Source organism: Macaca mulatta, chromosome 11, assembly GCF_049350105.2.
Source record: "Macaca mulatta isolate MMU2019108-1 chromosome 11, T2T-MMU8v2.0, whole genome shotgun sequence".
Taxonomy (NCBI): domain Eukaryota; kingdom Metazoa; phylum Chordata; class Mammalia; order Primates; family Cercopithecidae; genus Macaca; species Macaca mulatta.
The window spans coordinates 104048649-104071193 of NC_133416.1; the positions used below are offsets into that span (position 1 = coordinate 104048649).

General features: G+C 37.9%; 1 protein-coding gene across 2 annotated transcripts in view; it reads left to right on the forward strand.

Annotated features, from left to right (window-relative positions):
* CFAP54 (cilia and flagella associated protein 54) overlaps positions 1–22545 on the forward strand; it is a 391130-nt gene that overhangs the window by 236401 nt on the left and 132184 nt on the right. For both annotated transcript variants that reach the window (XM_015152488.3, XM_077954781.1), the window contains 8 exons: positions 2615–2720; positions 5107–5254; positions 6063–6220; positions 6392–6571; positions 6676–6802; positions 16353–16508; positions 19060–19165; positions 20078–20171. In XM_015152488.3, coding sequence (XP_015007974.2) covers positions 2615–2720; positions 5107–5254; positions 6063–6220; positions 6392–6571; positions 6676–6802; positions 16353–16508; positions 19060–19165; positions 20078–20171 — 1075 coding nt within the window. The remainder of the gene's footprint in view (positions 1–2614; positions 2721–5106; positions 5255–6062; positions 6221–6391; positions 6572–6675; positions 6803–16352; positions 16509–19059; positions 19166–20077; positions 20172–22545) is intronic.

A 22545-nucleotide genomic window follows, 5' to 3' on the forward strand; every position in this document is an offset into this window, starting at 1 on the left:
AATAGTACATGTTGAGTATCCCTTATCCGAAATGCCTGAGGGAAGAAGTGTTTCAGATTTCAGATTTTTGGGGGGGATTTTGGAATATTTGCATCATTCTAGTTGAGCATCCCAAATCTGAAAATTTGACATCTGAAATGCCTTGACTAGCATTTATTTTGAGTGTCATGTCAGCACTCAAAAAGCTTTAGATCTTGAATAATTTTTGATTTTTGGATGTGGGATACTCAACTTGTATTTATATTCCTTGTAGGCTTGTGGTGGGGAGTGAATGAATTTATTCACAGAAAGTGCTTAATAGAGTACTTGTCAGGTGGGAAACACTTGGTAAATACCAGTTATGATTTTTTTTTTTTAAGGATTTTGGGGAAAAAAGACCATTTCTGTGCCTAATGTTAGCACAATATTTTCAGTTTTTAATATAACATATTGACCAAAAATATAGGCTTTAGAAATGTAATTTAAACACTGAGCATATGTACCCATTCTGAGAGCCTTCTTACAGGATCCATGAGCACTGATGAAGGTGAACATACACTGCACCAGAATCTGTGACTGATCCAGAGGAGGAGGGAGCACGGACTGCAGCCTGGGGATTGGGAGGGCCCTGGAATGTGTAAATCTGATTTACAGCTTGAAGAAATCACTGTGGGTGCTGTATGGAGACCAGGACTGCAAGGGCAAGAGTGGTAGCAGGAAACTGGTTAGGAAGCTACTATGGTCATCCAGCCTGGAGATGATGGCGGCTTGGATGAAGGCGTTAGCAGTGGAGGAGATGAGGGAGCCCTATTTGGAAGGCGAAGCCTGTTGATGGATTGAATGTAAAGTGCGAGTCACAGAGAGGAAGCCGTGGCAACTACTGGGTTCTGCCTGTGGGATGGAGGACACGGATGAGGAGTGGGTTTGGGTGGAGGAGACGGAAGCGAGGGGGGTCTGCTTTTAACTTGCTGTTACTGGTCTCCTAGGACTGTTGTAGCAAAGTACCAAAAACTGGGTGGCTGAAAGCTAGGAATTTCATTGTCTGACAGTCCTCGAGGCAAGACTTCTGAAATCAAGGTGTCAATGGGACCACACTTGTTCTGGTGGCTCTAGGGGAGAATCCTTGCTTGCCTCTTTCGGCTTCTGGCATTTGCCGGCAGTCCTTGGCGTTCCTCGGCTTGTAGGTGCATCAGTCCTGTTGCATGGCCGTCTTCTCCCTGTATGTCTTCACATCAGCTTCCCTCCGTGCATGTCTGTCTATGTCCAAATTTCCACCCCCCCTTTTTATTTTTTGAGACCAGGTCTCACTCTGTCATCGGGCTGGAGTGCAATGGCGCGATCTCGGCTCACTGGAACCTCCGCCTCCTGTATTCAAGCGATTCTCCTGCCTCAGCCGCCCGAGTAGCTGGGACTACAGGCGCCGCCACCACTCCTGGCTAATTTTTTTGTATTTTTAGTAGAGACGGGGTTTCACCATGTTAGCCAGGATGGCCTCGATCTCCTGACCTCGTGATCTGCCCGCCTTGGCCTCCCAAAGTACTGGGATTACAGGTGTGAGGCACCGTGCCCGGCCCAAACCTCCCTTTTTATAGAAACACCAGTCATATTGGATTAGGACCCAGCCTAATGTTCTCATTTTAACTTGGTTGCTTCTGTAACGAACTTATTTCCGAGTAAGGTCACATTTTGAGGTACGGGGGCTTAGGACCTCAACATACCTTTTGGGGAGACAAAATTCAACTCATAACACTTGTTAAATGTGACTGTCGATTAACTTTTCAAGTGGAGCTGTTAAATGGGGAAATTGGATGGATATATTGTCATATTGTCCATAGGCCTTCATCCAGTTTTTTTTGTTTTGTTTTTTTTTTTAATGTGTGTATGATGAGCATCTTCACACATACAGAATGTTCTGTATTTTGAATTTTGTTTTGGAACACATTTTCAAAAGAAGATGGCTGTTAATATATACCATTAAAATATTTTGAAGAAGTGTGATGCCAATGTTAAATTTACTATTCTACAGGGGAGGAGGATATAATGGCTTAAAATGCAGACAAATTTATGCATGGAGCAACAGGAAGTAAAGAATTCTTAACTCCTGGTCTCCATGTTTTTGATAGAGTACATTTCCTTTCTGGCGCTGCTAGACACAGTTTAAGCAACAATTTAGCTTGAGTTTCTAAGTGTAATAGCATTAGGTAACACAGTTCCATAACCTCAGAAAGCTGGAGAATCACGTTCTGATGTACATAAAATACAAAATATTAAAATGAGATTGCCAATACATTTTGTTTTAGATCTTGGAAACGTCACTCTTTTATTCTTCTATTCACTCATTTAAAAATATTTTTTAGTTTCTATTATGTCTCAGTCACTATGCTAGATGCTGGATTTCAATAGGGAATAAGACAAATTAGCTATGAAGCAATACTCAGACAATGAAATATGACAAGTACTAGTGTGTGGTTAAGACCAGGGTGCTATTAGGGCCTGCAGAAATGGCACCTGACAGTTTTGGGGGTTATTGGGGGGGGCGTGTGAGAATGTTTTTTGGAGAAAGAGATTTAGGAAATAACATACAGATGCCACAAATATAATACTGATAACATTTAAAATATATTCTCTATTTTAGTGCTGCAATAGTATTTTCTACACTTACACTTCTCCAGGATTCAAAACTTTTTAAAAAGAAGGTAGTACAGGATGACACAGAGAATCCTGTCTCTCCAGGAACTTCTGTAAGTATGACTTAATGTCTGTCCTTACAATACTTATCATATAAGAACTATCAGCATGCTAGGAAATTGTCTAATTATTTAGATGAAGCAAAGGAGTAAAGTAGAAAAAACATTGAATTTGGCGTAAAAAGATTTAGGTCCTATTAATGCTATTTATTTATTGGCATACTTTGGACAAATCTCTTAATTTAAAAAAACTTATAATCTCATTTGTGAACTGATGGAATTGGGATATAATAATTACTAAAGTCCCATCCAAAGTCCCAGATGTACCATTATATTAATCTAGCTTTGATCTACCTAGCAAATAAAGTTGTTTCCCAAGACTTGCTCCTCATTCCGCTTTTGAATCTATTGCCTTAGCATTGCCAGTCAGATACCTGTGCTGTTTCCTGCTTTGGATTCCTCATAGTTAGAGTCTTCCATTTAAGCTCTCAAATCTGACAACTGATGTCACATATTCTCTGATTAGGCTTTGATAAGACCAAGTAATTTAATAATACAGGATTGTTTAGGACTGAAATATAAATTTAGATTCATCACATAGAACCCTTGCTCATTATTTCAAGCATTACTAATAAAATCGCTAATATCTAGCATCATTACAAATTAGCAAAACTAATCGTCCTCAGTAGAGACTCATTTCTTACTATATTGAAAGCAATAAAAATGCTAAAAGCAATCTAACTCTAAAAATTGACTTAGAATAATGATTGTCAATTGGGGGTGATTTTGCCTCCTGGGGGAAATTTGGCAATGTCTGGAATGTCTGGAGATATTTTAGGTTGTCACAACTGGATGGAGAGGGGTGCTACTGGCATCTACTAGGTAGAGGCCAGGGAAGTTGCTAAACTTCCTATAATCTGCAGTACAGCCCTCCACAGCAGTTACCTGGCCCAAAATAGGTCAGTAGTGCTGAGGTTGAGAAACCCTGATTGAAATTAATGTGACCTGTCTTTTCATTAGTGACAGGAAATCTGAGCATTGAGTGATTAAGTTATACTGATGGGCATTTTTTTCTGTATTGCTAATCTACATACTAGACTCTTTGAGTACTTCTTGTGCCCATTCGAATCACTATGCTCCCTGTGGGCCTCTGTCGACTGCTTACATTTTTTGTTTTTTTTTTTTTGTTTTTTTTTGAGAAGGAGTCTCGCTTTGTCGCTCAGGCTGGAATACAGTGGCATAATGTCGGCTTACTGCAACCTCTGCCTCCTGGGTTCAAGCAATTCTCCTGTCTCAGCCTCCAGAGTAGCTGGGACTACAGGCGCCTGCCACTATGCCTGTCTAATTTTTGTGTTTTTAGAGAGTTTCACCATATTGGTCAGGCTGGTCTCGAACTCCTGACCTCAGGTTATCCACCTGCCTTGGCCTCCCAAAGTGCTGAGATTACAGGTGTGAGCCACGGTGCCAGGCCTGTTGACTGCTTACCCTTGTTTCCAGGGAACAGCTTGCCCTACTCTTCCTGTACTACCCACCTGCATTGGAGCCCCTTTAGGCCCATTAGCTACTCCTGGCTAGCATGTGTTGCTGATTGGTTGTACACGAGGAGCTGTCAGAAATGCATAGCAGGAAATACTTAGAACAAATGGTGGTTGTTGTAAATGATTTTAAAGTTCCCAGTGTCTACGATGGACTCTACTCCCCCAGAAATAGCTTTCTTTGCACATCTCTCCTAGCTCTCAGTAGCTCTGGACATTTGTCACCTCTTTGTAAAGTGTAATATTGAGGGTGGCAAATTAATTACAATACCTGTTTGGAATATGAGCAGCATACAGTAACATAACACAGTGGATTAAGACTGTGGACTCTAAAGTCAGGAAGACACAGGTTGGAATCCCACCTCCGTCAAAATATGACAGTGTTTAGGCAAGATAGTTAACCTTCCTAGGTCTCAGTTCTCCCAAATGTAAAATGGAAATGATTATAATACCTCTTTGGCTGTTAGGAGGGTTAAATGAGATAATATATACAAAGCATGTAGCACAGTACCTGACACATAATAACTAAATGAATATTAGTGAATATTATTTATTTTTTAGCTCTTAAAATGACATTTACAAAAACTTTTCATGACATAGAAACTGCTGATAATATAATTTGCAGTGAGAAATTCACACTGCAAAACTATTTTTCAACAATGGGTACAGAGAGAAAAGGAAAGTTGAAAAGCAATATGCTAAAATGTTAATAGAGGATTGTTGGATTGTGGATGATTTTGTTTTGAATATTTTTTATATTTTATAGAATGTGCAAGAATCATTTCTAAATTAAAAATTTAATACTGTGGAATGATACCAGATGCCTTTTAAACTTACATTTAGTCTTAGTTTAGAACCTTGACATTATTAAATGGAAAGATAACCATCATTTTAATATTGTTTAGGCCACTGAAAATAAAGATGACAATGAGTTTTTAGATCCTATTTCCCTAAATGCCCGAGAATATTTCAACATTCATCTGTGGTTGAGGTGCTGCTTAGCATTGGTGACTGCGTTTGTTGCACAGATTCATGGCATTGGAATTATGAAAGGTACAAACGTTTGCTTAATCCATGTTTTCAGAAAAATTAATTTTACATAGGTGAAAAGGGGTTTATTGGGATGTATTATGTTAACGTTTTATAACTTTCTAGCTTAATCTGCTTATAGAATTAAAAATTCAGGTTATTAATATATAAGAATATTCTTAACAGCTCTTTGTATCATTGAAAGTGGCATATATTTTACTAATGTATGCAAAACAGGTAAAGCAATTTCAAAATACGAATGCCCAGGTCTTCTTGTCATCTGGGAAGGCAACTAGTGTAGGAGCGAAGAGCACAGATTACTGGAGCCAACCCACTTGGGTTCAAATATTGGATCCACCACTTCCTTGCCAAACCTTTCTTAGCCAAGTCTCTTAACTCCCCCTTACTCAGTTTCCTACCCTGTAAAATGGAGATAATTGTACCTACTTTCTAGGATTATTGTCAGAATTAAGTGGGTTAAATTCATACTGTCTTAGATCACAGCTTGGCACATGTAAATGTTAGTTCTTGGAGTGATTAATCATTATTTATTTGTATACCTATCTATTTACTCATTTCTATCCATCTTCCAAATTAAATTATCTCATGCGATATCATCATTTTTGGAGCACTGGAAAATCCTAAAGTACTTTCCCACAAAGTACAACACATTTATTTTCCATGTTTCATGCAGAGTCTGTTTTCCATCTTAATATACTGCCCTGTTCTTTGATATTATACAATATTTCAGTGACGAAAATTGGGGCTATTACACATGTATAACTTCTTACTTTCTCAATGCATTTTAAATAACCACATTTGTTTATTTTAGAGGATGATATGACAGATTGCCTGAGCCTCATCAATGAAGTGTGTATGGAGGCAAAAAGTGCAGGCGACACAGAACTGCAGGCTGAATTCTTGACGCAAGCTGTAATTCTTGGCCTACAAGAAAAGCATTTAAAGGCAGACATCATAACAAACCTTCAGGTAGAAAGGAAACTTTGTTCATATTTATAGTCAGGGAGGGATTCCAGTTAGAACAAAAGGAGAGCATTTCAAATTCCATTAGGTACTGAATGCATAACAATTAACATGACCAGCTCTTGTTTCAGTGAATTGGAAACAGTACTATCAAAATGAATAATTTTATTTTAATAGGATATAATACATTTGCTGGAAGGAAATGAATTTATTTCTCCTCAATCACGGCTAACCCTGGCAAGAAGCCTAGTTTTGCTGGATGACTTAACCAAAGCTGAGAAATTCAAGGAATCTCCCTTTTCAAAAACAGGAAAATTAAATTTGTTGACTCGGGCTCATCGCATTCTAACTGAACAGGTGAGAATCCTTTTGTGTCCACAAGACATAGAAACTTACTTTTCTCTCTTTCTTCCTATTCCAAACCACATCAACTAATTGCTCATTACAATTTTTTTTAATAGATGCTAACTTTTGGAGAAACAATTGAATTTTGTTCATCAAACACTAAATATGCAAATCCATTACAGCCTTTGAAAAATATCTATCTTCCCCATGTCATGTTATTGGCCAAAGTAAAAATGAGAATTGGTAAGAACATTTAAGCTTATATTGCACTAGAATAACTGATAAAAATTTTTAAGTTATTTTTAGGCAGGCTATCATATGAGTGCATTTAAAAGAGGCAATATTTATGAATGCTCAGGCTCTATTTATTTAACCAATAGTTTTTGATCACTTATCATATGCCAGACTGTGTGATGTATAGATGGTCTTTATATATGAATAAAGTACGTAGTTGATTACCATAATATAACATGTATAACTACTTGGTCTAGACTATTGCACTTTATCCAGGTCATCAGTCTTTTGTATTAAAATTATGCCCACAGAATTTACTTCAAAATTGCTGTGCAATTCAGCAACTTTACTGAAAAAAATCCTACAAACACAAAATACATTTCTTAAAACATTTTTTGATCACTAATCTGTTATCTAGCATATTTAAATTATAACTAACTGTTAAAGAAGATTTTGGAAAGGAATGTGTTAAATGCATTATGTATTTTATAACTGATGCCATGAAGTACTTATATCTTTAAAAATGCTAATTTAATGCCTGTGAACAAAAAAAATAGTTTATTTTTATTATTTATTTTCTTTCTTCAACTTTTATTTTAAATTCAGGGGCACATGTGCAGGATGTGCGGGTTTGTTATTTAGGTAAATGTGTGCCATGATGGTTTCCTGCGCAGATCATCCTATCACATAGGTATTAAGCCCAGCATCCATTGGCCATTCTTCCTGATGGCTCTCCCTCCCTCTACCCCCCCAGTAGGTCCCAGTGTGTGTCATCCCCCCTGCCGTGCCCATGTGTTCTCATCATTCAGCTCCCACTTATAAGTGAGAACATGCGGTGTTTGGTTTTCTGTTCCTGTGTTAGTTTGCTGAGGATAATGGCTTCCAGCTCCATCCATAGGACATGATCTCGTTCCTTTTTATGGCTGCATAATATTCCATGGTGTATATGTACCACATTTTCTTTATCCAGTCTATCATTAACAGTCATTTAGGTTGATTCCATGTCTTCTCTATTGTGAATAGTGCTACGGTGAACATATGCTTGCGTGTATCTTTAAAATAGAATGATTTATATTCCTTTGGATATTACCCAGTAATGAGATTGCTGGGTCCAAATGGTATTTCTGCCCCTAGTCTTTGGGGAATCACCACACTGTCTCCACAGTGGTTGAACTAATTCACACTCCCACCAACAGTGTAAAAGCGTTCCTTTTTCTCTGCAACCTTGCCAGCATCTGTTGTTTTTTGACTTTTTAATAATAGTCATTCTGACTGGCGTGAGATAGTATCTCATTGTGGTTTTGATTTGGATTTCTCCAATGATCAGTGATGTTGAGCTTTTCTTCATGTTTGCTTGCTACATGCATGTCTTTTGAGAAATGTCTATTTGTGTCCTTTGCCCATTTAAAATTTTTTTTCTTGCAAATTTGTGTTCTTTGTAGACTCTGGATATTAGACCTTTGTCAGATGGGTAGATTGCAAAGATTTTCTCCCACTCTGTAGGTTGCCCATTCATTCTGATGATAGGTTATTTTGCTGTGCAGAAGCTCTTTAGTTTAATTAGATACCATTTGTCAATAAAAATAGCTTAAATAAATGTGTTAATGAAGGTGATATTCATTTTTTGGAAGCTCTGATAATTCATTTGTAAAAGTTTAAGAAATAAAATTGTATCTTACAAATATAGGAATTGTTAAAAGTCTTCATATTTTTATGAGTCAAAGTCCCTTGAAGGGACAGCATCTTATGTTCCTTCACAATACTCTAGTTAGTGCCTTCACTAGTGGACTGGCTGATAATAGTATTTTCAATCCCAGGTGGGTGGTATAGTTTCCCTGCAGTGGGAAAACCATGTATCGGCCTAACTCTGTTTTGTGATCATGGTTAATGACTCCAGCCTCCTTCTGCCTCTCTCTTTTCTTAGGGGAGGAGCCTGCCCCTTTATCAATACTGCTAAGCCTTTTGGCCTTGCTGTAGCTCCTAGTTGACTCTGTCCTTCCTGGAGACATTGCCTTGGCACTTTTACCCCTCTCTCACATATTTTCTACCTTCCTTACTCAACACATCCTTTTCCCTCCTTCCCTCAGTTTGTAAATATTTTCAAATATCCACCAGTAAAAAACCAAACTAAACAAACAAACGAACAGCAACAACAACAACAACAACAAAAAATAACAAACCTACTGTAAGCCTCTGTCATTTTCACAAAATGTCCTTCCAGCCAGACTCCTTAAGGGTAGAGTCTGCTCTCTTCCTCTTCTTTCCTCCCCTCTCATTCACCCCTAATGCCACTTCATTCTGGATTTGGACCAGAGAAATCACTCTTGAGTTGGTCACCAAGGACTTAATCTATAATTCCAACATGTAGTTTTCAGACCCTCCAAGGCATTTGACATTGCTGACACCAATCACAACTTCCTGAAACTCTGCTCTCTCTGGATTCTCAGGTGCTGCCTTCTCCCAATTTTCCATCTCCCTCTCTGGTATCCTATCCATAATTACCTTTCTATTTCCCTAGGCTATCCTTTAAGTAAATGATCTCTATTTATTCTAGCTTAAAAGGCTTCTTATGAAGTGGTCCAAGCTGACATGTGCCCCTTCCCACCCAACCCTCGGTCACACTGAATCACTGTGACTGCATGTGATGCATGTGGTGATGTGTGCTTGCTTTACACCTTTGCACATGCGATTTTCTCCATTAGGAATAATCTTCCCCCGAAATCCCATTCTTACCATATCATTCTCTTCCCTCTCCTCCCCACTACCCACTGGCTCCCACTCATGCAAATACATTTCCTTAAACTCTGTCCATCCTTCAGATTTCAGTTAAGTATCACTTCTTCCAGGAAGCTTTACCTGAACCCCAAGACTGGTTGATGTGCCTCACCCCCCTTCTAACTGATTATTCTTATTGTAACACTCACCATGTTGGTTGTTAAGGACAATTTACTTGCTTGTTTGAAGCCTCCATTACGACATAAGCTTCTTAAGGCAACGATTTTGTTTTGTTCACTTGACATCTCGGGCACCTAACACAGTGCCTGAAATCAAGCAATCAATCAATAATGGTGCTTTCAGATTTCATTCATCATTAGACTACTATGCAACCACTAATAATAATATTGCAGAATAATTTTTATACAATGGAAAGGTGTTCATAGTACATTAGAACATATATAACACGAAATTATAAAATATTCATTGTATACATCAAAAGATCATTGGAAAATAGGGACTCCCCTTGGCAGGTGTGATTATGGATGATGTTTATTGTCTTCTTTTGCTTCTCTCTCTCCTTTAATCTGCTACAGTGAAGTACAATGAATACATATAACTTTTGTAACAAAAAATTGCTCAAGAAAAATGTTTCAGTGAAGGTACAAACCTAATGAAAATTACGCATTTAGCACCAGTTACCATTTCCGGCTGATAGTATGTGCTCAGTAAATGTTAGCTCCTTTTCAAATATTTGAAAAAGATCTAGTGGACAGTGCTGTGGAAAAAAGACTAACGCACAGGTTATTAGAAATAGGAAACTGCAGAGCAAGCTGGTTAGATGAAAATTTGGAATCTGAAGGACCTAGGTCTGAATCTTGGCTTTACTATTTCTTAGTTGTCTGATCTTAGAAGTTATCCAAGCTCTTAGACTTCATGCCTTATCTGCAAAATGGAGGTAGGCTATATGCCGTATATATTTGATATAATGAAATGAAATCAAATATATGTAGTATTAAACAGTGCCTGGCACACAACAGTCATGCAATAAATGGTAGTACAGTTGTTGTTATTTCTTACATCTTACTTTATCTTTACTACTTACTTTACTTTATTTTCTTTATCTTTGTCAGTTTGATCAAGTTGTTTTTATGACCTTTTTTTCTGTTATTTTAGACATTCATTGTACTTTTCCTTTCCCATTCTGCAGACTCAGACATGTGGTTCCCTACTGTAATACCCAATCCAACTTTCCTCTCACCAAGAGGCTCTTACCTGTTTCCCTCATAGGCCATCCCCAATTAGATGAGACTGTGATGAATTTTACCTTCCTACTTTAATCTCACCATCTAGAAATCTCTAGAATTTTTGCTCCTTCTCTCCTACTCTCTCTATCTCCTAGATTTTACTGAGATAATTTAGTACTTTTTAATCAAAGTATCCTGATGCTTTTCCTTTGAACTATTTCTTTCCTTTTTAAAGAAACTCTATTTCTAATTTCTAATATCTAATCCTAGTTATTGTACCACTGAGAAAGTGCTGCTGTTCTTCCTCCCTCCTTCTTTTCATTCATCTTCAAAGCCTTCAGAGTCTTTCAGTTTCTGTTCTGCTTCATAGGTTGTTGATTGAATCCTTTTCTCTTTCTTTTTAAGTGTTTTCCTCAGATTATATTCTGATTCCATGTTCTCTGCAAATACCTTTCTTGAACCCTGCCAGGTGAGTGATGTGCTCTCAACTCAGTACCAGAATTTTTGGGTGTGGCTGTTTTTTCTCAGGGTTTGTTAGAGATTATTCCATCATATCTAGCTGTGAGTGTCTCAAATGAGAACCGTAGTGTCAGTCTAATTTCCATTTTCTTTTGGTAAGAAATTTGTTCTTTCTTTCTGAAAACTTACAGGATTTTCTCTTTCGTCTCTGTAGCTCAGTAATTTTACCAGCATATGTCTGGGTGTATGCCTTTTCTTTCTCTGCCTAGAAATCAGTGAGCACTTTCAATCTGCAGGTAAATCTCTTTCCAGCTGTCAGAAAATTTCTTCTTGCTTAATTATTGCCTAGTAACTCTCTGTTCTTTCTTCTTCTTCAGTTACTAGTACATCGAGAACCATCTGGCCTAGGTTCAGATCTTAAGCATGTGACTTAACTTCTTTATGCCTTAATTTCCTCATCTCAAAAATGGGAGTATCTTAGTCTGTTTGACTGCTGTAACAAAATACCTTAGACTGGGGAATTTATAAACAGTGGAAACCTATTGTTCACAGCTCTGGAGTTTGGGAAGTCCAAAGGAATAATGCAATGGTAGATTTGGTGTCTGGTGAAGGATGGCTCTGCTTTATAGATGGCACCTTCTATGTGTCCTTACATGGTCGAAGGGGCAGATGGGCTTTCTCAAGTTTGTCTTTTATTAGGACAAGTCTGTCCTCTTGTCTTTCGTAAGGACAGTAATCTTATGCAGGAGGACAGAGCCCTCATTACCTAATCACCTCCCAAAGTCTCTACCTCTAATAGCATCATGTGGGGGTTACATTTCAACATGTGAATTTTAAGGGGACACAAACATTCAGAGGATAATAATGGCACTTAATTGATAGGATTGTTAAGAAGATGTTAAATGCCTAGACCAGTGCCTGGATCATAGTAAGCACTATTGAGTGTTGACTATTATAATTTATATGTCAAGTCTTGATCTGTCTTCTAAGTCTATTATGTTTTTCTTTATAATTTCCATTTATTTTTATCATCTATAACTTGAACTACTTTTACTTCCACTTGATCTTTCTGATTATTAATTTAGGTTTCAGTATTGACCATCTTCTCAAAATTATCTGAAAACTTTATATCTCTATACATGCTCTTACTTTTTTGATTTGTTGTCTGAATTTTAATCAGTTTTATTTTACTGCTGCCACCTTTTCTGGGGGTTGTATTTGTTCTTCCTCTTGCCAGCTGCTGGATCTTTTTTGCTGGGCTGTTTCCCTTTGTCTGTTTGTTGTGAGTCATATCTAGCTGTTGGATTAATTTCAGTAGTGGCCATGCTGCAAGTGGTGGTTAAGAATAGCTAATTCTGCCTATATGGGTTGGTTCTATACCAGACTTCAAAAGTTCAATTCCCTGTAAGGCACCAGGAGAAGCAGCAAAGGTCAATATTCTTTAGTTTCAGGAGTGGAGAGGACTCAGGCCACCTTCAAGCCCCTCACAGGTGCTGAGAAACCAAGAAGGCAGCCAGCCAGAGCTGTCACTCTTTGGAACTAGAGACCTTGTTCCAAGCTCTTTTTGGATGCTGTACCTGATCTTTGATCCATGGCTGCCTGCACCTGGTTCCCAGGCTCTTGTCCATCCCAGAGTGCAGAAGATCCTGTACCAGCTCTATCTGTTCTTACCTGTCACCTTCTATGACCCACCTGCCTCCTGCAGCAGCAGCAGCAGCAGCAGCAGCAGCAGCTCTGGAGAAGCTGATTGTTGGATTGGATTGGGAAAGGGAGGGCAGCAAGGGCATGCCCAAGCTATCACCTGTGCAGAATCTCCCAACTCCCTTCTATTCCTCCCTCTCATTATTATTATTGATCATTGTTATTATATGTTGATGATCATCATCAGATATGAATTTTATTACTTTACATGCATTACTTCCCCTTTATATTACGTTTCCTCCTTTATGAAGTTAGGCTGACTTAATTGGCCTCTTGAATTCCTTCCAGCTTGCTGATCTCATGAGAGCTATTTTTCTGTATTTTCAGTCTACAGTTTCTTCAATTATCAGGACATTTGATTTCTGCAGGAGCTTAAAGTACAGATTGTGTTAAATTGTACAGATTGTGTTAAATCACATATATTCTATACTTTCTGACTTACTAATCTTGAGGATGTGTCACCACTCAATGACAATACTGTTGCTATGCTTTAGAGTCACTTGAGGCTGAACAGCTTGCTTCCTGGTGTATTATATTAAACACAGACTTAAAAAACAAAACCCAAAGCAGCTTTTCTGTCAAAACAACATCAGTTTTACAACGTCTTTTTCACAGAGTTGATGTTTACTGGAAAAAGGAGCACTTAAATATTATAAAGCATAAAATCAGCTGTGACTTGATGCTTTCTTGACAATTTTCCTTTATAGTATAGATTATGTCACATGAATGGGCCACTTAAAATTTTTTTTCATGTGAAAGTCTCTGATAGAAAAAGACATTTAGAGATTATTTTTATAATACAAAAATAAACATCGTGGTTATTTAAAATCTTTTTAAAATTAGTGACTGAACCTTGAGCTTCCTTATTACATGAAAAAGTAGATTACTGATTGTATAATAGGAGTGAATGAAAGTTACTTACATTTCTTGTGTTTATTCAATCAGCAAACATTCATTGAGGGCCACTTATATGCAAGAATGATGCTGGGGAGTGGGGACGTACTAGGAAGCCAGTCCTCATCTCTGCCCTCAGGAAGCCTATTATCTGGTTAGGGAGGGAGAGAAAATAGTTCATAATTTCTGTAACAATTCTAATTTTAACAAAAATCTAGAAGACAATTCAAGTATTATTTTTATATATTAGTGCCATTATCATATTATATATAATACCATATCATATATCTCATCATATGGCACTAATATGTAATATAAACTATATAGTACTAATACATATTATATATACATATATGTGGCATGATGACATAACGTATTTGTTATTTTTGTCCTATATTGATATTTGGTATAATTGGAAACAATAAGTGAAATATACTAAAAGGGGAGATGTTGAAATATGGTTGTGCTGAACAAATTAGCATATCTTTTATTTCCCTTCTAACCTGGGATCTAATCACAGTTGATAATCGTTGAGGTTAAGAGTGTGGGCTCTAAGAAAGAATTCTTATTCAATTCCTTGAACAAGTCATTTAACTTCCCTTGTTTTCATTTCCTCTCCTATAAAATGTCGGTGAGTGCCAATGTCATTGGCCTCTGTGATGATGTGAGTGGCATGCATAACATATTTAGAAGGGCACCTCCTCCCTTGTTTTAAGAGCTTTGTAGATGTCAGCTGTTCTTCCTGTTCCACGCCTGGCCTCCTTACTCTTCTGGGAGCCTCCTAGAAGCAAGGGCTTTTCATCTCCATATTCTTCTTCTTCTCCGTATTCACCTTGTCATCTCTGTATTCTCATCAGTGTGCTGCCCTCCTGCCTGGTTCAGAGTAAGGACTCAGTAACTTCTTCCTGGATAAGAGAGAGAGAAACAGAGAGAGAGACTGAGGCTGTCCATCATCCTGCCATTCACATAGCACATTCCTGAATTAAACGTTTACACAAGTTCTAGGTTTAAAAAAATATGTCCTTTGTAGGGCATAGCAGCTTGGAATTAGAAAATTTCAGAACCTAAAGATACCTCACAATTTTGTAGTTCTGCTGCATTTTACTTTTTATCATTTAGTAGCCAAGAAATGTTTTAAAGACATATAATACCCAATATTTCAATCATTTTTTCAGAGGACGCTCAAGGTTTAGAGGCATGTGGGGACTTGTTTAAAGCCTCAGTGACGTGGTAGCACCAATGACTGGCCAGGATCCAGTGCTTCAGCTAGATTTCAGTATCTGTATCAGAGTCCTACACTGCCTTTCTGTTTATATTGCTTTATCATGTGTTCCATTATCCTATCAATTAATTATTTCCCCTACTTGCCTTCTCCTCTTTATGCTAACTTTTTTGTTCTTTAAAATTACCAAAGAGAAGTTGTTAATCTGCCTTCAGCCTAGACAGCCACATTCTCTGAGACAGTTTCCCTGACCTTCCCCAATCTGGGCCTGCTAGCAAAGTGCCCCGTGCTTTATCTGCTACACAATTGGCCATGTGGTATTTTGATTATCTGTCTGGCTATTCATATTCTCCATTAAACAAAACACTAGGCTTCATGACCTCCCTCTTAAGAGAGAGTGCAATGTTGTAGTTTAGACTGTGGGCCTGGAGCCAGACTACCTAGGTTCAAATTATAGCTCTTCTATTTACTAACCATCTAACCTTGGGAGAGTTGCTGAAACCTCACTGAGCTACTGCTTTGTCCTCTGTCAAATAAGCTTGATAATGCTGCCCACTCAGAGTTGTGGGGATCATATAAATAATGCATTTAAGTCCTTCAGAGGGTGGCTGGCACGTAGGACGTGTTTAATAAATCTTAGCTCTTATTATTTTCTATTTTCATTTTTATCAAGTACCTAAGAACTTAGAAAATATTTGTTGAATAAATGTCTGCCTGTCTGGCTCTGGGGTCACACAGATAAAGTCTAATGTCTCTTCCATACAATGGTTTTTTAAGTAAAAACATGTTAAATAATGATGGGGCCTAATAAAAACATAGCATGTAGCCCTTGACCATCATGGGTTTGATGTCTAGTGGAGATGACAAAAAAACAAAACAAAACACACAAAGCAAGTAACCACTATAATGCTTAATAGAAAGAAAATTACTGCCTATTAATATTTGCAAATTTTATTGGGAACAACATACAATTTCTGGGTGTTTCCCTATTAACAACCTCATCTTAGTGGCATGAAAGTTGTTGTGTAGAGCATTGTGAAATTTTAGAAGGAAAGGATTTTGAGAGATTATCCTTCATTTAAAAAATAAGAAAACATGTTAGAAATGTATCAAAGAAAAAATTTCAAAGGGTTATTACTGTAATTCATTGAAATACTAGGTATTATAAGTCTTTAAAACATTTATTGGATGCTAAAACCTGTAAAAACTACCAAAGTTCTTGATAGATTTCATTACTGTGAGAGTAGTCTGGTAACTTGGAGGCTTGTTATAAACGCTGTGTATTGTATTGTTCTTCCCCACCCAACCGTTTTTCTTTTAGGACATACAGTGGCCAAGCAAGTATATTACAAGAATAAAAGGAAGGACCCCTCGAAGTGGTTACCTGCTCTTCGTCTGTTTGATGTGGCACTGAAACTCTGTAGAACAACAGCAGTGGAGGAACATGAGGTGGAAGCTGAAATCCTTTTTCAGAAAGGTAAAATGCAGCTGGGGTCAGAACTATGACAAAATTTGCGGAATTCTTTTTTCTATTAACAACAGGATTCTTGAAAATTTGGTCCTTGACTATAAAAATTACAGACATACAAAGGGCTTAGAGATGGTTAACACAATGGTACCTCCACCAAATCCAGTCTTAGGTAAAAGAACACTGCTTATTTTAAGTTTATGTCTAGAAAGAAAAAGTATGACTACTTCATTTTGTTTACAATTATAATTGATTCTTCTTATACAAAGTTTCATGTTTGACTGAAAAATGGCAGCATAACCTTTTAGCTATAAATAATATTACTTAAATAATGTTTGGAAGACTTTTTTTCTGCATCATTTCATTACTTAGCTAAACATTTTGGTTAACTTTTATAAATAAGAGATATACACTCATTGAAATTAAATAGCTACAGCATACCTATACTTAAAACTTATATATAACACCTATTTACTTAATACATTTATATACTTTTATTGTGGCCATTTTACCCCTAAGAAAAAGATGAGGATGACTGCTATGATTTACTGAGTGTCCGCTAGATGCTAGGTGCTGTATTGAATATGTTACATCTCATAGTGCTAATTCTTAAAATAGCCCTGCAAGGTAGGCATAACAAATCCCACTTGACGATGAGGAAAATTAGGTGAGGTCTGGTTAAGGGACTTTCCGAAAGTGAACAGCCACTAAATGATAGTGCCCAGATGTGAGCTCAGAACTGGCCAGCTCTGTGCCTTTCCACTGGCTGCATGAAAGCTGTGAATCCTTTCCACCGTGATTATAGAAGTTTCCCTTTCTATCGTTGTTGCTACCCATGTGCTCTGCTAGTGCCTACATTGTTTTTTTTTTGAGGCGGAGTCTCGCTCTGTTGCCCAGGCTGGAGTGCAGTGGCATGATCTTGGCTCGCTACAACCTTCGCCTCCTGGGTCCAAGCAATTCTCCTTCCTCAGCCTCCTGAGTAACTGGGACCATAGGCGTGCGCCACCACACTTGGCTAATTTTTGTATTTTTAGCAGAGATGGGGTTTCACTATGTTGGCCAGGCTGATCTCGAACTCCTGACCTCAAGGTATCCACCAGCCTCGGCCTCCCAAAGTGCTAGGATTACAGGCATGAGCCACCAGGCCTGGCCTGCTAGTGCCTATATTTGAAGGCTGGAGCTCACCATGAGGACTGGGAGCTGCGAGGGCCAGCGCGTTTGCATTATCATAGAGAGTTTTCAGCCATTTGCTGACTTTTTAGGATTTATTTTTTCTCCTTAGGTTTGTGTGTGTATTTTTTTTTAAATTTTAAAAGTGTTTTCAATCTATTTTTAACTGATGTAACAATTGTATATATTTATGGGGTATAGTGTGATGTTTTTGATACATGTATATATTGTGGCATGATTCAATCAAGCTAATTAGCATATCCATCACTTCACATACTTATCTTTTTTTGTGGTGAAAGCGTTTAAAATCTATAATTATTATTATAGTCGCCATGTTGTACAATAGGTCTCCAGAACTTATTCCTCCCGTTTAACTGAAACTTTGTACCCTTTGACCAATATCTCCCTATTTCCCCACCATCCCTGACTTTTTAAGATTCTTCAGTTAAGTGAGATCATGCAATATTTGTCTTTATGTACCTGGCTTATTTCACTGAGAATAAGATCCTCCAGGTTCATCCATGATGTCTGCAAATAACAGGATTTCTTTCTATTTTAAGGCTGAATAGTATTCCATTATGTATATATATCACATTTTCTTTCTTTTTTTTTCTTTTTTTTTTTGAGAATAAGTCTCACTCTGTCACCCAGGCTGGAGTGCAGTGGTGTGATCTCAGCTCACTGCAACCTCCACCTCCCAGGTTCAAGCGATTCTTCTGCTTCAGCCTCCTGAGTAGCTGGAATTACAGGCATGCACCACCATGCCCGGCTAATTTTTGTATTTTTAGTAGAAACGGGGTTTCACCATGTTGGGTGAGCTGGTCTCAAACTCCTGACCTTGCGATCTACCTGCCTCAGCTTCCCAAAGTGCTGGGATTACAGGCATGAGCCACCACACCCAGCCATATCACATTTTCTTTATCCATGCACCTGTTGAAGGGTACTTAGATTGATTCCATATCTTGGCTATTGTGAATAATGTGAATAATGCTACAATGAACATGAGAGGGTAGATGTTTTCTGATATCTGTGAAGGAGACAGGGGAAAGAGGAGAATGCATGTCAAAAAAAGGGAGTGTAAGATACAGGAGGAGGGAGAAGCATAAGGGAATGGAGGGAAAAGTTAGATGGGAAGATGGGAAGACCAGTTGTGCAGGGCAAGCCAAAGGAGGCTTGCCTCACGTTGCTTCCTGAATGCAGGGGAAGCCTGAGAGTTCTGAAGAAGGAGGCAATGGGTCTTTCCTTATTGGCTTACCCTTTGGAAGAAATAGACAGACATACAAAAGGATAGCACACCAAATGTTCTGAATTTCCAACATGAAATATTTGTTCTTAAATTCTAAGTCCTAGAAAAAGGGAAACCCATCTTTGTATCTTTTTCTTCTTTCAGGCAAAATAGAACGTCAAATACTAATGGAAGAGAAATCTCCAAGTTTTCAACTTGAGAGTTTATATGAAGCTATACAACTAAGCCTGAAAAATGATCAAAACTCAGGGTAAAAGGATATTCCATTGTTGTAGCTGTGTGTGTTTGGCTTGAACCCTGTGTTCTGGTAGTATATTGACCAAGGCTGGATTGATTGGGATGCCTTCTCAAAGCAGGGCTAGTTCATGGGGTCCATCTCAAGCTTGTTGCTCTTTGTTCTGACTGAAAGCCTCCTTTAAAATAATGGTAAATGACTGTCTTCATAGTGGCATATTGGCCTGTACCCAGATCTCCTGTCAGTCCCAGGATTGCTGGGGCCTCCTCAGGATGACTGGCTTCTAAACTGGAAGATCCTTCCCTAAATGTGCAGTTGTGTCTAGAAGAGGTTCGTGTGGCTATTCACTCTGGTCGTCAGGACCAGGACTGGTCAACTTAATTCTGTGTGAATATAACCTCAATATTGAGTAAGCTGCCTTTATTACAACGGCACTGATCCAGGTGCACTGATCCCCAGCTGACAGATTTGATAGTAAATACATAGACCTAACCCATACCAAATCTCTGCTTTCGGCATTGCATAACTCTATGTGTTTCTTTCTATTTTAATTAGTGGAGGAGGATGGAGAGGGGCCTACATTTTCAAGGCAAAATCCTCCAGCCCTGACCTCCACTTATTTAGTGTCTTGTGTGCTAGAATATTCCAGAATGGTCTTGATGCCAGGCTTCATGGCAGTTATAGCATGGAGTGTTGCCAGCACAGGACAAGGCAGAATGCTGAGCTCTCTTCAAGAACTTCCAATTTCAGTAGGGAGGAAGATGCTAGTATCTATGGTCAAAAGGGCTATGAAAAGAGGGTGTGTGTTTGTGACAGATGCTGGTTTTGCCAGTTTTTCATTTCATCAGCTTAGAAATTGTTGGCAAATGATACCAATGATTATGCATGGTGAAGCTATTTAATAAGTACAGTGGTATATCATTTTAGATTGATAAGAGACTCCTACCTAGAAATGGCTCTATTGTATTTTCATCTAAAGAAGCCAAAGATAAAAATTTCAGGATCACCGTTAACACTTAAGGTAAGAATCTATTTTATTTGAAATTATGAGTTAATTGCCTTTGAGCTTGCTATTTTGGTAACACTGAGGCTGATTTTCCTATGTGACTTGGAGAAATTAATTCATTGCTTTGTAGTTACACTTGTAACTATATGTTACAAAGAGATACCTCTTTGGACATTTTATATAGGGCTTTGGAAATTATTTTTATATACACGTTTCTGCCTGTGAAAATGTTATCCATGAAATGTAAGTGTACATAAATATATACTTAATATTAACATATAAATGTACAGTTATATTTCATGGATAACATATAAATGCGAGGCAATGAATGAGTCATTAGTATTGATCAGGAAAATTCAAGAAATGATATATTGGTTAAACAGATGGACAAGTGAAGTTTTCAATACTGATATGGCCTGTAAATAGATTTCCTCTTGATAGAATCATTCATTCATTCATCACATATCTTTTTAGCGTCTATTATGATCCAGGCACTCTTCCAGAGGAAGATATTAAAGCAGTGTCTAAAACAAACTTGGTCACTGTTCTCATGGAGCTTACCTTTCAGTAGAGGAAAACATAATAAACCAGTAAAACAAGGAGGCCAGAGGAGGAAAGGTGGGAGGAAATGAGGGAGAAGGAGGGGAAGGGCGTGTATTAGTTCATTTTCACGCTGCTAATAAAGACATACCTAAGACTGAGTAATTATAAAGGAGAGAGGTTTAATGGACTCATGGTTCCATGTGCTGGGGAGACCTCACAATCATAGTGGAAGGCGAAAGTCACATCTTACATAGCAGACAAAGAAAGAATGAGAACCAAGTGAAAGGGGTTTCCCCTTATCAGACCATCAGATCTCCTGAGACTTATTCACCACCACGAGAACAGTATGGGAGAAACTGCCCCATGATTCAATTATCTCCCAACAGGTCTCTCCCACAACGTGTGGGAATTTTGGGAGCTACAGTTCAAGATGAGATTTGGGTGAGGACACAGCCAAACCATGTCAGGGGGTGACTTAGGTAGTGAAATTTGGAGCTAGGAATAACTTGCATAGGTGGGATTTTCAATGAATGACCTGAGAAGGGGGTGATGTTTGAAGTAGGATTTGATGGATGAGGAGGGACCCCAGCAAAGAATTGCAGAGGGGTCGCGTTTTCTAGCTAGAGCAGTGCTTCCAAACTAAGGTGTAGAAACACCTTTGAAAATCTTGTGAAATGACAGACTCTGATTCAGTAAATCAGGGATGGGCTCTGAGATTTGGCATTTCTAATGAGCCTCCCAGGTGATGCTGATGCTGCTGGTCTGTGGTTCACACATGAGGACCAAGGGTCTAGACTGAGGGAGATCCCAGAGGCAGGAGTAATTTGGGTGCGTTTGAGGTATATGAACCCAGTAATTTTATTTTTTGTTTCTAAAATTTTAGTGGGCTTTTCTGTTTCATCCTTATTGAATAATCATTTCACCCTCCAAGAGATCTTTTCAGAAAATGTTGGAATCAAATCTTTAATTTTTGAGACAGCATAAACATGATTTAAAACCTTTAGGCAAATAGACTCTCAGTCAGTTGAATTATTCATATGGCAGCTGCCTTAGGTAAATGGCCCCACTTTTTTTAATAGAAATAATTACAAACTAGAAAAAGTTACTTTTTGTTGTTTGATAAACATGTTTATTTCCAGTAACAGGAAAAAACCCTTGTTTTTATAGCAGGTGGCAATACAAATTAATAGGATGCTAGGATGATAATATATCACCTTTCTGGCCCTTACTAGAGAAGTGCTTATAATTAAGAACATAAAGAAGTTAGGATCTGAATGAAAACAGTAGTGTAACTCCTTACAATATGATCATTATTTTCTGTATGTTTTGACATAGTATAAATATTTTAGCAAGTCATAGAATTATTAGAAGCACAGAAAACAACCAAAACCAATTAAAAAAATTCATGCAGACGTATTCAGACCATGGAAATATAACATTTGAAATATGTCCTAATAAAGATAACACACTATAAGCCCTTAAAAGAAAGCACTATTGTTGCTCTTTTATGTAGTGTCCATATAGCAGAGTGACCATACTACCTGTGTGGGTTTGAATCCTAGCTTCACAACTTACTAGCTATGTAACTGAGGTCTTTTTAAGCCTAGTTTCCTCACCTGTGACATGGAGATGAGGATCCTTACCTCTTAGAGTGGCTCTGAGAATTAAACAAGAAATGGGCTTGTATATAATAAGTACTTATATAAATGGAACTATTATTTCTCATTATGTAACATCAGCTAAACATCTTTATTCTTCTTTCTATTTTGTTAATAGCAGGTCCTCAATAATGGATGGCTAAGTTGAATTGACTATTTCTTGAACATTCATTTATTTACTTATGAAC